Source organism: Mytilus edulis, chromosome 5 (genome assembly GCF_963676685.1).
Source record: "Mytilus edulis chromosome 5, xbMytEdul2.2, whole genome shotgun sequence".
Lineage (NCBI taxonomy): Eukaryota > Metazoa > Mollusca > Bivalvia > Mytilida > Mytilidae > Mytilus > Mytilus edulis.
The window spans coordinates 80080717-80095173 of NC_092348.1; the positions used below are offsets into that span (position 1 = coordinate 80080717).

At 32.7% G+C, this 14457-nt stretch overlaps 1 protein-coding gene across 6 annotated transcripts in view; it reads left to right on the forward strand.

Moving 5' to 3' along the window:
* The window catches only part of LOC139525497 (solute carrier family 12 member 4-like), a 73935-nt gene that overhangs the window by 46325 nt on the left and 13153 nt on the right, over nucleotides 1-14457 (forward strand). For all 6 annotated transcript variants that reach the window (XM_071320876.1, XM_071320878.1, XM_071320879.1 and 3 more), the window contains 12 exons: nucleotides 1300-1529; nucleotides 2036-2241; nucleotides 3186-3326; nucleotides 7474-7572; nucleotides 8639-8696; nucleotides 9194-9312; nucleotides 9718-9892; nucleotides 10486-10584; nucleotides 11213-11332; nucleotides 11813-11917; nucleotides 13385-13473; nucleotides 14027-14106. In XM_071320876.1, coding sequence (XP_071176977.1) covers nucleotides 1300-1529; nucleotides 2036-2241; nucleotides 3186-3326; nucleotides 7474-7572; nucleotides 8639-8696; nucleotides 9194-9312; nucleotides 9718-9892; nucleotides 10486-10584; nucleotides 11213-11332; nucleotides 11813-11917; nucleotides 13385-13473; nucleotides 14027-14106 — 1521 coding nt within the window. The remainder of the gene's footprint in view (nucleotides 1-1299; nucleotides 1530-2035; nucleotides 2242-3185; nucleotides 3327-7473; nucleotides 7573-8638; nucleotides 8697-9193; nucleotides 9313-9717; nucleotides 9893-10485; nucleotides 10585-11212; nucleotides 11333-11812; nucleotides 11918-13384; nucleotides 13474-14026; nucleotides 14107-14457) is intronic.

The following is a 14457-nucleotide window of genomic DNA, read 5'->3' on the forward strand; positions in this document are numbered from 1 at the left end:
AATCACTTAGCTTGGTTTCCCTCTAGAAATGATGACAGTGTTACATATATATCAAATCATCCATGTTTGAACTCTAGAATACTGCCTCTTCATGGTTTATGAGGGGTATTTCAATAAAGCGTTCCATAAAATATGGAAAATTTGGTCTCTGATGAAATCAACAATTTATGGAACTTTTGCAAGTTAGGAAAGACTAAACATTATATAATTTCTTGAAATCACCATATCCCTATTGCATGTTAACTTGACGATCATATATTTCATGACATGATGGTTCTACTCTAACTTTAAGTGCACCATTGAGATTTACAGGGTTCAGACAAAAATGAAATATTGAAGACAGAAATGAAACTTATCTGTTATGTTTATCATTAAAAATGATGGTGATGGTGGAATAAATTAAACAAGTAAACTGAGTTATATTTCATTTTCTCTAATTCTTCGTCAATTTATCCCTTTCTGCACCCATTGTATAAAAAAATTTAATCAACATGTGGTTCGTTTGATCTCAATTCTTTATTGGTTAAAATCCGATTATGACGTTGAATTGTCTTGTTATCCTCTGAATTTCCTATTGAAAAAAGGCAACCATGCCTGATGATGGCACATAGAAAGAACTCATCTTTTTGCAGATCAGTTGCAAAGAAGGAATAATTTTGCCTGCGTATTGTTTGAAAATCATCAGAGAAACAGATTCCACCACCAAATCTCGTGTAATACGATATTTATCCACTCTCAGCAGTTGAATTTTAAATATTTAAAACGCTCGGCAAGCCTCACGTTTTAAATTTGAAAATTTAACTGTCTCAACTGGATAAATATTGTATCACACTCGATGCAGTGGTAGAATCTATATATATATTAAAAAAATTTAAGAAGGTGATTTCATCAAATTGATGGGATTTGCAATGTCTAGATTCTTATTATTTTTGTTGAGCCATTAAATAAATATAAATACTTTCATTAGAATTTTTTCAGAAACTTCTGTCTGAATAGAATGACTTGGCCCACATCATTACAAAAATGGGGTTTCATGAATAACAGAAATATAAGAAAATGGGAAAATCTTTGTTAAATACAGTAAAAGAAGTTGGGTTTTGTTGTGATGGTAATACTCGCATCAGTCTGTTCTGATACAGTGTGTTGACGAGGTTGTTTTTAATGACCTTGACAACCCATGTGGGTCTTGCAAGTTTGGTTAACACTGTGTTAAATCTTTCCTTCACTTTTATATAAGCACATTGCTCCTAAATATGCAGATCTTACTACATGTAACATTAAATTACTTTTTACTTTCAGAAATACATGGCACCACAGATATCCTTATTTGGTGATGTGACTATAGAAGCCAATGCTTTAAGTAACTACAGAGTGTACGGGACAATGATATTATTGTTACTAAGTGTCATCGTATTTATTGGTGTCAAATTTGTCAGTAAATTTGCTTCCTTGTCTCTAGCCTGTGTGATATTATCTATATTCTGTATTTATATTGGATTTTTTGTATCAAATGCAGACAGTGGTGTGAAGTAAGTATTTTAACAACATCTATACAAGGGAGATTACTTTTTAAATACTAAAGATAAAGAGAGTTAACTATTCAACTTCTCCTAACTTGCTTCAAAAAATATATGATATCCTTTTCAATCGCACAACATTATGTTGTTGGAATCACTTTTATCATGTTTGCTTGAAACCATAAGTTTTGAAAGCCAAAAATACAGTAAAATATTCTACATCAAATTTTATAAACAAACTCAAGTGAAGTTGGGAAACAGCTGTACAGTTAGTATTTACCAATACACAAAAAATTGAACAATTTAAAATTTTATGTTGAGAGGCCAATTTTTTTTAGCATCAAAATTTTACTAGAGTTTTGGACGTTTTTCAGGGTGTGAAATTCATATTATTATGTTTTAGATGAAATGATTCATTTTTGAAAATTGTTCCTAGTAGAAAATTAATTTTCTAAGAGAAAGACTCTGATCATGTTCTCTGTTTTATGTTAATGGTTTTACTCTGATTTTCTTTTCAGCATATGTTTTCTAGGAGATAGACTTTTAACATCGTCAGTGTCATATATAAATGATTCTATGTACTGTAATAAGAGCAATGATAGCAGAATATATGCCAAATATTGTACTTTACAAGGAAATGTGACAATTTGTGATGATTATTTCAATGAGCATGAAACAAAAGTGATGGCTGGTATACCTGGCATAGCTAGTGGTGTTATCAAAGGTAGGTTTTGTTAATGTGTCTTTGGATTGCTTGATTGCTGTTTGTTAAATGTCCATTTGCAAATATTACAGAAAAGTTTTGACATCTATCTCAATGAATCAATAAATAGTTATTATAGAATGAGAAGATATGCTTGCCAATAAGACAACTTTCCACCCATGTTCAAATGATGAGGGTAAGTATAGATTATCATGTTTTCTACATATTGATATTGTAAATTATCAGCCACAAGCAAACGAGTTAAAAAGCTTCAAATTGTGTCAAGAAGGTGACATTTCTGTTTATCATTCTATTACTGGTCTTTTGCTAAGGAAGGGCGATAAAAGTTATTATAGGTCACTGTATAGCCTTCAACAATGAGAAGAATCATCACTGTATAGCCTTCAACAATGAGAAGAATCATCACTGTACAGCCTTCAACAATGAGAAGAATGGTCACTGTACAGCCTTCAACAATGAGAAGAATCCATACCATATTGTCAGCTATAATAGGCCAAGACATGAAACATGTGAAACAATACAAATGAGAAAACTAATAACCTAAATTATACAATACAATTTATGAAAAACAAATATGGCAGACATGAAACAATGACAACCACTGAGTTACAGGTGCCTGTCTGGAGACAAGAGGCACATACAGAATGTGTCGGATTAAACATGATGAAAAAAAATTGACAATAGTTTTTCAATAATATGAAGTTTAAAATCATAATTGTGGCAGAGTGGTCTAAATAGATACTACTGTTATCACTAGCCAGTCAACACTGAGGTTGTGAGTTTAAACCCCATTGGTGCGAGTGCACTCAACTCCAATTTTCATTGACTAGGTTTTCTCCTGGCACTCAGGCTTCCTAAGCCAGTATAAACTAGCCGCCACAAAATAGAAAAAATAATATATTTATAATTGAAATATAATTATACTCGTATGAATTGTTTTGTAGATAATTTGTTCAGTAGATACACCATGAAAGACCGAGTGATTGGTCAGGAAACCCACGGTAATCGTCTGTATGGAGAGGTTGTGGCAGATATAACTTCCAGTTTTATGGTGCTGATGGCCATTTATTTCCCGTCTGTAACTGGTAGGTATTATGGTCGAGCCTTCATCTTTAGTCGAAAAAGCGAGACTAAGCGATCCTACATTCTGTCGTCGTCGGCTGCGTCCACAAATATTCACTCTGTGGTTAAAGTTTTTGAAATTTTGATAACTTTCTTAAACTATACTGAATTTCTACCAAACTTAGACAGAAGCTAGTTTATGATCATAATAAAGTATCCAGAAGTAAGTTTTGTAAAAATAAAATTCCATTTTTTCCGTATTTTACTTATAAATGGACTTAGTTTTTCTGCGAGGAAACTTTACATTTACTCTGTGGTTAAAGTTTTTAAAATTTTAATAACTTTCATAAACTATCCTTGATTTGTACCAAACTTGGACAGAAGCTTGTTTATGATCATAAGATAGTGTCAAGAAGAAAATTTTGTAAAAATAAATTTCCACTTTTCCGTATTTTACTTATAAATGGACTTAGTTTTTTTGCCAGAAACAAAACATTCACTCTGTGGTTTAAGTTTTTAAAATTTTTATAATGTTCTTAAACTATCCTGGATTTCTACCAAACTTAGACAAAAGCTTGTTTCTGATCATAAGATATTATTCAGAAGTAAATTTTGTAAAAAAAAAAATCACTTTTTCCGTATTTTACTTATAAATGGACTTAGTTTTTCTTCCAGTTAACATTACATACAGTCTGCAGTTAAAGTTTATAAAACATTTATTAGACTCATAAACTATCCTGGATTTTTTACCAAACTTGGAAGCTTCTTTCAATCAAAAGACAGTATCGAGAGGGACATTTTTATTGATGTCTTTCCTCATTTTTGTTGAGTCTGCGATTAACAGCAAAAGTGGAGAGGGCTTACATAGACTATGCCTGTTGCCCAATCCAATTCAATTTATTTGAATAAAATATTGTTTAAACTAAACTAACAACAAAAGTAGGCAAGACACTGGGTTCTGTGGAACCCTTACGAATTTATTGGTAATTAGAGCTAAGATCTAGCAAATGACATGCATTTCTAAAGTAAACTCACTCATTTTGCCAAGATATCTACACCAATGCTAGCCTTTAAAGTACTGGGTTTGGATGATAATCTTATTGATGGAGTGATAACCTATAAAGATATAATCATTGGCGGACAGAATTACTATGTCAAAAGTTGTTGTCTTCTAAATCATGATTCATATGACCTTCAAACATTAAAGGGACACTAGCTACGAAATATATAAAAAATCTAAAGTTTGATTTTTTTCCTGTTTAATCAATAATAAAAGTGAAATAGTGAAATAACAATTCGCTTTTTGCAGCCAAAAACTTAAAGGTTCAATTTTGTCAAATTACGCTAAGAAACATTGATAATTAGTAATTCACTTGCAAGTGAATGAGTTGACCTCTTTAAATCCGTATTCATGTGAACTTCAATTTAACCCCTAGCTAGAGATTGACAACGCATGCATTGTACGTGTACTGGTTATTTAAAGAAAAAGAATGTCAACAATGAAAGTGAAACTATGGTCAATCATTTGATTACTAATTCGATGCACATGAAATCATTCTTATACGGTTAAAAACAATGAGAAATATCTATTTTTAAGCTATAAAATAAAATCAAACAGACCTATAAAAATCCAGTTGCACGTTTTGGTTTAATCTATTCATATCTTTATTTATGTTTACATCGCTTATACGGTCATCTGAGGTCAAATCGATAGTTAGTTAGATGGCGTCAGGACTAAAATACACACGAAACGAACCTATATATTATCTACCCCATGCTCTGTAAACTGTTTATTTTAGACTTTTGATAGTTTGGATAAATGTGTTACATTGTTATAAATCAAATATGAGAATTTGAGTCAAATTGGTGACCATGAATTTGACAGCTAGTTTCCCTTTAAAGATGATCCAGTGACCCTGATTGCACACATGGTATACAAATCAAATGTGGTCCAAATAAGTTCTTGGATAGCAATTATGTATATGTATCATCAATGTTTTTGGGCTTCATATTTGAAAATTTAACCAAACTGACAGTTAATGGGGAATTATTCACACTTAGATTATTGCATTTATGTTGTTTTTCGTTACAGGTATAATGGCTGGATCTAACAGGTCAGGTGACTTCTGATCGTATTTATGTTGTTTTTCGTTACAGGTATAATGGCTGGATCTAACAGGTCAGGTGACTACTGATCGTATTTATGTTGTTTTTCGTTACAGGTATAATGGCTGGATCTAACAGGTCAGGTGAATACTGATCGTATTTATGTTGTTTTTCGTTACAGGTATAATGGCTGGATCTAACAGGTCAGGTGACTTCTGATCGTATTTATGTTGTTTTTCGTTACAGGTATAATGGCTGGATCTAACAGGTCAGGTGACTTCTGATCGTATTTATGTTGTTTTTCGTTACAGGTATAATGGCTGGATCTAACAGGTCAGGTGACTACTGATCGTATTTATGTTGTTTTTCGTTACAGGTATAATGGCTGGATCTAACAGGTCAGGTGACTACTGATCGTATTTATGTTGTTTTTCGTTACAGGTATAATGGCTGGATCTAACAGGTCAGGTGACTTCTGATCGTATTTATGTTGTTTTTCGTTACAGGTATAATGGCTGGATCTAACAGGTCAGGTGACTTCTGATTGTATTTATGTTGTTTTTCGTTACAGGTATAATGGCTGGATCTAACAGGTCAGGTGACTTCTGATCGTATTTATGTTGTTTTTCGTTACAGGTATAATGGCTGGATCTAACAGGTCAGGTGACTTCTGATCGTATTTATGTTGTTTTTCGTTACAGGTATAATGGCTGGATCTAACAGGTCAGGTGACTTCTAATGGTATTTATGTTGTTTTTCGTTACAGGTATAATGGCTGGATCTAACAGGTCAGGTGACTTCTGATCGTATTTATGTTGTTTTTCGTTACAGGTATAATGGCTGGATCTAACAGGTCAGGTGACTTCTGATCGTATTTATGTTGTTTTTCGTTACAGGTATAATGGCTGGATCTAACAGGTCAGGTGACTACTGATCATATTTATGTTGTTTTTCGTTACAGGTATAATGGCTGGATCTAACAGGTCAGGTGACTACTGATCGTATTTATGTTGTTTTTCGTTACAGGTATAATGGCTGGATCTAACAGGTCAGGTGACTTCTAATCGTATTTATGTTGTTTTTCGTTACAGGTATAATGGCTGGATCTAACAGGTCAGGTGACTTCTGATTGTATTTATGTTGTTTTTCGTTACAGGTATAATGGCTGGATGTAACAGGTCAGGTGACTTCTGATCGTATTTATGTTGTTTTTCGTTACAGGTATAATGGCTGGATCTAACAGGTCAGGTGACTTCTGATCGTATTTATGTTGTTTTTCGTTACAGGTATAATGGCTGGATCTAACAGGTCAGGTGACTTCTAATCGTATTTATGTTGTTTTTCGTTACAGGTATAATGGCTGGATCTAACAGGTCAGGTGACTTCTAATAGTATTTATGTTGTTTTTCGTTACAGGTATAATGGCTGGATCTAACAGGTCAGGTGACTTCTGATTGTATTTATGTTGTTTTTCGTTACAGGTATAATGGCTGGATCTAACAGGTCAGGTGACTTCTAATTGTATTTATGTTGTTTTCCTTACAGGTATAATGGCTGGATCTAACAGGTCAGGTGACTTCTGATTGTATTTATGTTGTTTTTCGTTACAGGTATAATGGCTGGATCTAACAGGTCAGGTGACTTCTGATTGTATTTATGTTGTTTTTCGTTACAGGTATAATGGCTGGATCTAACAGGTCAGGTGACTTCTAATCGTATTTATGTTGTTTTTCGTTACAGGTATAATGGCTGGATCTAACAGGTCAGGTGACTTCTGATCGTATTTATGTTGTTTTTCGTTACAGGTATAATGGCTGGATCTAACAGGTCAGGTGACTTCTAATCGTATTTATGTTGTTTTTCGTTACAGGTATAATGGCTGGATCTAACAGGTCAGGTGACTTCTGATTGTATTTATGTTGTTTTTCGTTACAGGTATAATGGCTGGATCTAACAGGTCAGGTGACTTCTGATTGTATTTATGTTGTTTTTCGTTACAGGTATAATGGCTGGATCTAACAGGTCAGGTGACTTCTGATTGTATTTATGTTGTTTTCGTTACAGGTATAATGGCTGGATCTAACAGGTCAGGTGACTTAGCTGATGCGTCCCGTTCGATTCCTGTAGGAACTATCTGTGCCATAATAACTACTTCTTTTGTCTGTATCCTTTATTTAAATCTTGTCAGAAAACACTTCAGGGTATTCTATTTTGTGATTTAGACCTTAAACTTAGTATATCCTGCTAACTATGAAGTATGGACTCTAAGGTAAAACATTTTAACCAGTTGAGTGAGGAAAATGTTTTATCAGAATTTAAATGATTTTCTGCTTTTACTCTGAAGGAAAAAAAGAGTATATAGTTAATATTATGGTGTCTTGATTCAGTTTTGTCTACTTTGATAGTCATGAAATTCAATAGACAACTTTCCAGTTTGATGCATTTCCTTCAAAAACTGTGGTTGTAGTGAACATCATTCTTGCGTGTAGGGGCATCGTCACTTCCGTTTAAATGATGAGCGAGTGGTTGGAAAAATATAATGCCTTATTGCACGAATTATTTGGCGAATTAAATTCTTATAATTGACAATCAGCACTGCTGTCATAAGGGAATTATAATCAATTACTTACAAAACAAACATTATTTCTAGTTTATCCTGCACAATGATGATCACTTAGACGCTTGATGAAGGTTAATAATGTAGGGATTCAGGCGATCCCCTCTATCTTGTAAATGACGTCATAAAGACGCGCATAATTGACGAGTTTTTTCCAGTGATGGATGAACTCGGAAGTGGTCTATTTCTTGTGTAACTAGCATACAATATTATGTTTTAGTCATTGTTGCAATCGATAATTTTTTTATCACACTTAAAAGTATCAACAAATTAAAACCAAGTATAATATTTCAGGTTGTAAGTTCAACCTGCTCGTGTCGGTGCACTAGACTCCAATCTTAATTGACTAGGATTCTCAGTTTTGCTATTGAAGGTAGATGTTTTTCTCTGGGCATTCCGGCTTCCTCCACCAATAAAAATTGGCCACCAGGAAATAGCCCAAAAGCAGTGCTTTAAAGTGGCACTAAAAACACATAAAATACCATTAAATCAAATTAATATTTGATAAATGAAGAATTAAGGTATTACTTTGAACATTTTCTACTAATTAGGTCAAATGTAAGATCACTTCAAAGATAGCATCACAGATAACGTTCTTTAACCTGAATTCAGATTTCACCTCTGTGATATTCTTTGCTGCCATTATAGAAGGAGACCTCATGAGAGATAAGTATGTGTAACTTTATGATAATGAAAATTTTGATTAATTGTTTGCTTCATAATGTCCAGTGACAAATATATCATGGATATTCAGAACAAAAGAAAATCAATGATATATAAGAATAATGTCAAGTAGAGAAATTTAGAAACGAGACAGTCACTTTGTCAAATATAAATAAAGCAGACATATAGAGGTCTGTGAAGGAACAGCAATATGCCCTGAAAAAGGAGAAAAACAACCACATTCAAAATAAAAGGCCAATTGTAAAGAAAATTTGACTGAAAACAAATGATTAAAAGGAAGACAAAACATTACAGCTGGACTACAATGCACCTAATTCTTCTAATAAATAAATAAAAGCAATTATTGTACTAACTGTGAAAATTATAGAAAATCCTTTGAATTTGACACTATTGTAATGAAGACTGGATTTTCATTATTATTTATTTACTTATTTATCGTATGTTAGTAAAAACATTGTTTATTAGGGTAAAATATATTTTCAGATTTGGTGAAAGTATAGATTCAGGTTTGGTTGTAGCTAAGTTGTCATGGCCAAATGAATGGGTCATTTTGATTGGTTCTTTCCTGTCCACTCTTGGAGCTGGTTTACAGAGTTTAACAGGTTTGTAGAGGAACCAGAAAAAATCATAGTGAAATATAACAACTTATGAGTCCTAATCTTGGAAAATTGAATAGCTTGGAAACTGATAAATATATTTTCTAGACTACAAATAAGGAATGAATGTTTTAGTTCACTATGTCCTATGAAAAGGGCCAAAAATTCATTTGTGAAAATGGTTCCATTGACAATCACAAGTGATTTTCGTTTTCCTCTCTGAACTATTAGAAAAATTCATCACCTTGATATAATTATTTTCATAAGATAACAATGGAAAATGGAAAATGCGATGAAAAATTAATGTTTTGACAACTATATATTATCAGTAAAAACCAAATTTGGCCGCAAGAGTTTAATAAATGGGTTTATTATGAAGCAAGAATTTAAACAATGTCGTTTTATTTTCAGGTGCTCCTAGATTGTTACAAGCAATAGGGTGTGACGGTGTACTGCCTTTTCTGAATATCTTCAGTGTAACCACTAAGAGGGGAGAACCATTCAGGGCTCTAGTTATGACTGTGTTGATATCAGAGATAGGCATCTGTATAGCAAACTTAGATTATGTTGCTCCTATTATTACAATGTAAGTTAATATGATAGAATACGCTATATTACTGTGGATTCAGCATTATTCTTTGAATACCAATTTTCGCTTATTTCGTGGGTACTGGTGAACCACGAAATTAAATGTTCAACGAATAACAAATTTTCTATAGGATAGTACACAGAGCTCAGCAAAACCATGAAATTAAATATCCACAAACATGTTAGATTTCCTTAATCCACGAAAATGGGTGCCCACAAAATTAATGAATCCAGACTATAATCAAGTATTCTGCATGTAGCTTTACAAAATGCAATAGATTAAAAGATGTAAGGCACAGTTTGAATCAATTTCCCCTGTTGTAGATACAAATTGTATGTAGATGGTCAAATCAGTTGACAAACTTTAGATTTGGTACTTAATTTGTTGTTTGGCTGAGCAGAATGATAAAGATGTAAGGAATTAAGATTCAGGAATTGTGTCCCCTAGCACTCTAGATATAGATTACTGACAATACAGATTTATGCTCAAGCTTTTAAATATCATTCACAATCTTGTACAGTTTTAAACGATTTTGCATCTTGAATGTAGTTGTACAATGTTTAAACATGTTTTATTTTTTTTTGTTACAGGTTTTTCCTGATGTGTTACGGGTTTGTTAACATGGCCTGTGCTTTACAGACATTACTTAGGACACCAAGTTGGAGGCCTAGATTCCAGTTTTATCATTGGTATGTTAAAATGTTACAGTTTGAACCTCATTGTATTCAAATTTTTAAGAAGACAGACTGTGCAAAACATTTTAGAGGAGAGAAGTAAAATTTTTGAGACCTTCCATAAAATATATTTCTGACAACATTTCATTCTTTTTTTTATATTTATATAAGAAATTAGTTCAGGTTTTTGAGAGAGGAGACAATGAATTACAAATTTTTAATACATAAACTTCATAGAACTTATTATAAAATCCTTGTACATAAATTAATAATTAACAAAATACATGTACTATGCTTTAATTTGTAATGAGACAACTATAAGACAAAGAACTAGGAGATTATCAAGGTCACAGTACTGCCTTAGACAATGAGCAAAACCATTACATACAGTAATCTTTTAAAAGACATGATAACATTTTAAATCAAATGAAAAAAAAAGAGAGCAGTCATAGGTATCAGGTATTACACATTACATAATTTGTTAAACAATTCTTCATGAATAAGCCCCATCTTTTAGGAAATGTTACCTCTTTTCACTCAACACTTCCACAAAAATTATCACGAGTAATAGAACAAACCAAAGATTAAATCTTTAATAAACCGATGGGCAGTCATATTTATTTCTTGTATGATATGATTTCAGGACTCTATCATTACTGGGATTGGCATTGTGTATAACATTGATGTTCATCTCCAGTTGGTACTATGCATTGACTGCCATTGTTATAGCAGCTTTGATCTACAAATATATTGAATATAAAGGGTAAGCACATTTATGATGGATTTTTTGTGAACATTTTCAGATGTTATTTCTGATTTCTTCTCCAAGTAATTAATCTCATGCTATTACATTTTATTTTATCTAGATAAAATATAAAGTACATGTAGCTGGAAGAATAAATCAGACAGATAAACTGTTATTGCTCTACATGTAGAATTGTCTGTGTTACGATGATTGATCAACGGAAATGAAACAGTAAAAACAATTCATACTCGAAAAGTCTGAGAAATATTTCCATATCAAGACTTTAAAAAACACTTAACATGGTTTAAACTTTTTTATGATATTAAGTTCAAAAATATGAATACAAATGTATTTAATGCATAACGATTCGTCCAAAGCTAACTGTTAAGTAAGCTTAGGCGTTTGAAAATTGAAACCAGAAGTGTACGTTCCATATCAGCCTTTGGGCCAATACAGCTTTTTTGTGATAGATTTACTCAGTGACATTATTATTTATAGGGCAGAGAAGGAATGGGGAGATGGTATACGAGGTTTAGCTATGTCAGCTGCAAGATATTCTCTGCTGAGACTGCAACAGGGACCACCACATACTAAAAATTGGAGGTACGTCTTTTTTTTATTTTTAGTTATAAATCATGAAAGGGATTCAAAGACTAAGTTGTTTACTGTAGCAAGTCTTGCTGACAATTTTTTACATTCAAGCACCTACTATCAACACTATGGTTTCATAAATACTCGATAGATACTTTATTTTGCTGATTTCTACTGTATAGGTGAACAAATCTTGTCACACTGTTGTTAGGAATACTGTGATGAATGACTTAATAATTGGTTTGCAACTTAATCTTGATGACATGTTACATGTGAGCACCTATTTGATCTGTTGGTCACATGCTTGCTGCTTGATGATAACCTTGAAATTTTTTAATATTTGAAATAAAAACAAAATGAATTGACTTCATATTAAGTCTGCAGCTTGCCAGTGTTAAGCTGCTATGTGTGAGCACTTGTCAGATACTTACTTCCTGTGGCTTATACTTTGCAATTAAATTAGGGTGTTATTAGCACAACAAAATGTGCAACTCAGTGTTCTAGGATTCCCATTACCCGTTACCCGGGGTAAGTGGATTAGGACAACGGGTAAGTCATTTTTTAGCCTTTGTCACCCGGTGGTAAGTCAATTTTCAAGTTCGGGGAAGCCGAAAAACTCTTGAAATTTCCCGGTCCTCTTCAATTTTCCCATATCTGCTTTTTATTTTTATTAAATCACGAGAAAAAACTTTGATAAAAGATCGAAGATTTTGTCGATGTCTATCAGCGCTTTTATTCAAGCACTCGTTTACTAGGTGTAATCAAGCGCAAAAGAGACCACATTCTTCTCCTATCATTCTAAAAGTCGGTCACGGTGTCGGTAAAATCGGAAAATCCGGATTGATAACTGGTGCTTAAATCGGGACATAAACGATTTTTTTTCTTGTCATCGGAGGAAAATAAACTTACAGTTGCATTTATTATAGCTCTTAATAAATGATATAGTAATAACTATAACATATTTGTCAAATTTAGTAAGAAATCGGTTTTTTTTAAATTTTGTACAAAATTCAATCGTATCCGAATCCAGCTTTGTTCAGTAAATTACAATATTCAAAGTTATTATGGCGGAAAATTCAAACTGAATCTGTAGATCATGAGTTTGCATAAGTTTGGATTTACTTCAAAAAGGCTAAACGATATAAATCAAGCATCACCCCCACCAAAAAAGCCCAAACTTGACAAAAAGCAGAGAGACAAACTGTATGATGTTGAAAAAAGGACCAGGGGGTATGCTTTGCGCCGTCCGCATTGGTTGGCGGATTTAACTTTTAGATGTGGGTAAGTAATTTTTTTATTGATCTTACCCGTGGTAAGTCAAGGTGCCAAAAAAATCCTAGAACACTGCAACTGAATGAACATTATATACAGAAAGAAAACTCTTTATATGCTAAAAATAACTGAAATCATGCATTGTTATCAAAAGATGTTTATCAACAATTTTGAATATTTGCATACTCTGTTTTTTGTTTGTTTCAGACCACAGTTATTAGTTTTGATGAAAATGGATTCAGATCTTACACCAAAATATCCCAAAATGGTGAACTTTGCCAGTCAGTTAAAAGCTGGTGAGTAACAAACCGTGTTTTTATGGTACATTTGTTAAAGATTGCAGATTGCAACTTATCAAAAGGGACAACCTTGAAAATAAAAATGCAATTTAAAATAATAAACCGTATGTGATTGCAAGAGCCTGTATTTGTATGTTGGCATGATATTTTTTACAAATTTTGGCATAGCAATATTCCTTATTGTGTTTACAGTGCAACAGGGGACATTAAGTTTTACCCTTGTCCATCTGTACGTACAGCGTCTGTACGTACAAACAGACAAAGGTTGGTTTCTGTTCTCTATCTTAAGTCTGATAGAACCAAATGTTATGAAACTTATGCACAATTGTTTATTACCACTAAATACAGATCAAGTTTTGATTTTGTTGGGGTCACTTTTACCGTTCTAGAGTTATGCCCCTTTACATAAATTTTTTTCGTTTCCGTTCTCTTACTTAAGTTTGCCTCAACCAAATGTTATGAACACAATGCTTATTACGACAATATACAGATCAAGTTTGAATGTTGGTTCCATCACTTTTATTTGTTTATGAATACCTTTCTATTTCAGGTAAAGGACTAACTTTACTTACTTCAGTGTTACCAGGTGAATTCAGTGAAAAGTATGCTGATGCACAAGCAGCTAAACAGGTATGATATATAACACATTGTTGTCAATATAATGGAATTTTATGCAAATGTCAAATAAATAAGAGGTTTAGCTAGCTGTAAAACTAGGTTCAATCAACCATTTTCTACAAAAGAAAATTCCTGTACAAAGTCAAGAATATGACAGCTGTTTTCCATTTGTCCAGATATGTTTGTTCGGTCACTCGTTGAATATTTTTCTCTATTTGAATTCTTCGATTAGTTATTCTATAATTAATATTGTCATAATAAAAAGATACATTATCTTGTGCTTAAAAGCCATCGCAGCTCATGGCCAGTATTTACTCATCATATGCTACTTCTGAAGGTTGATTCGACAAGAAAAATTGATAA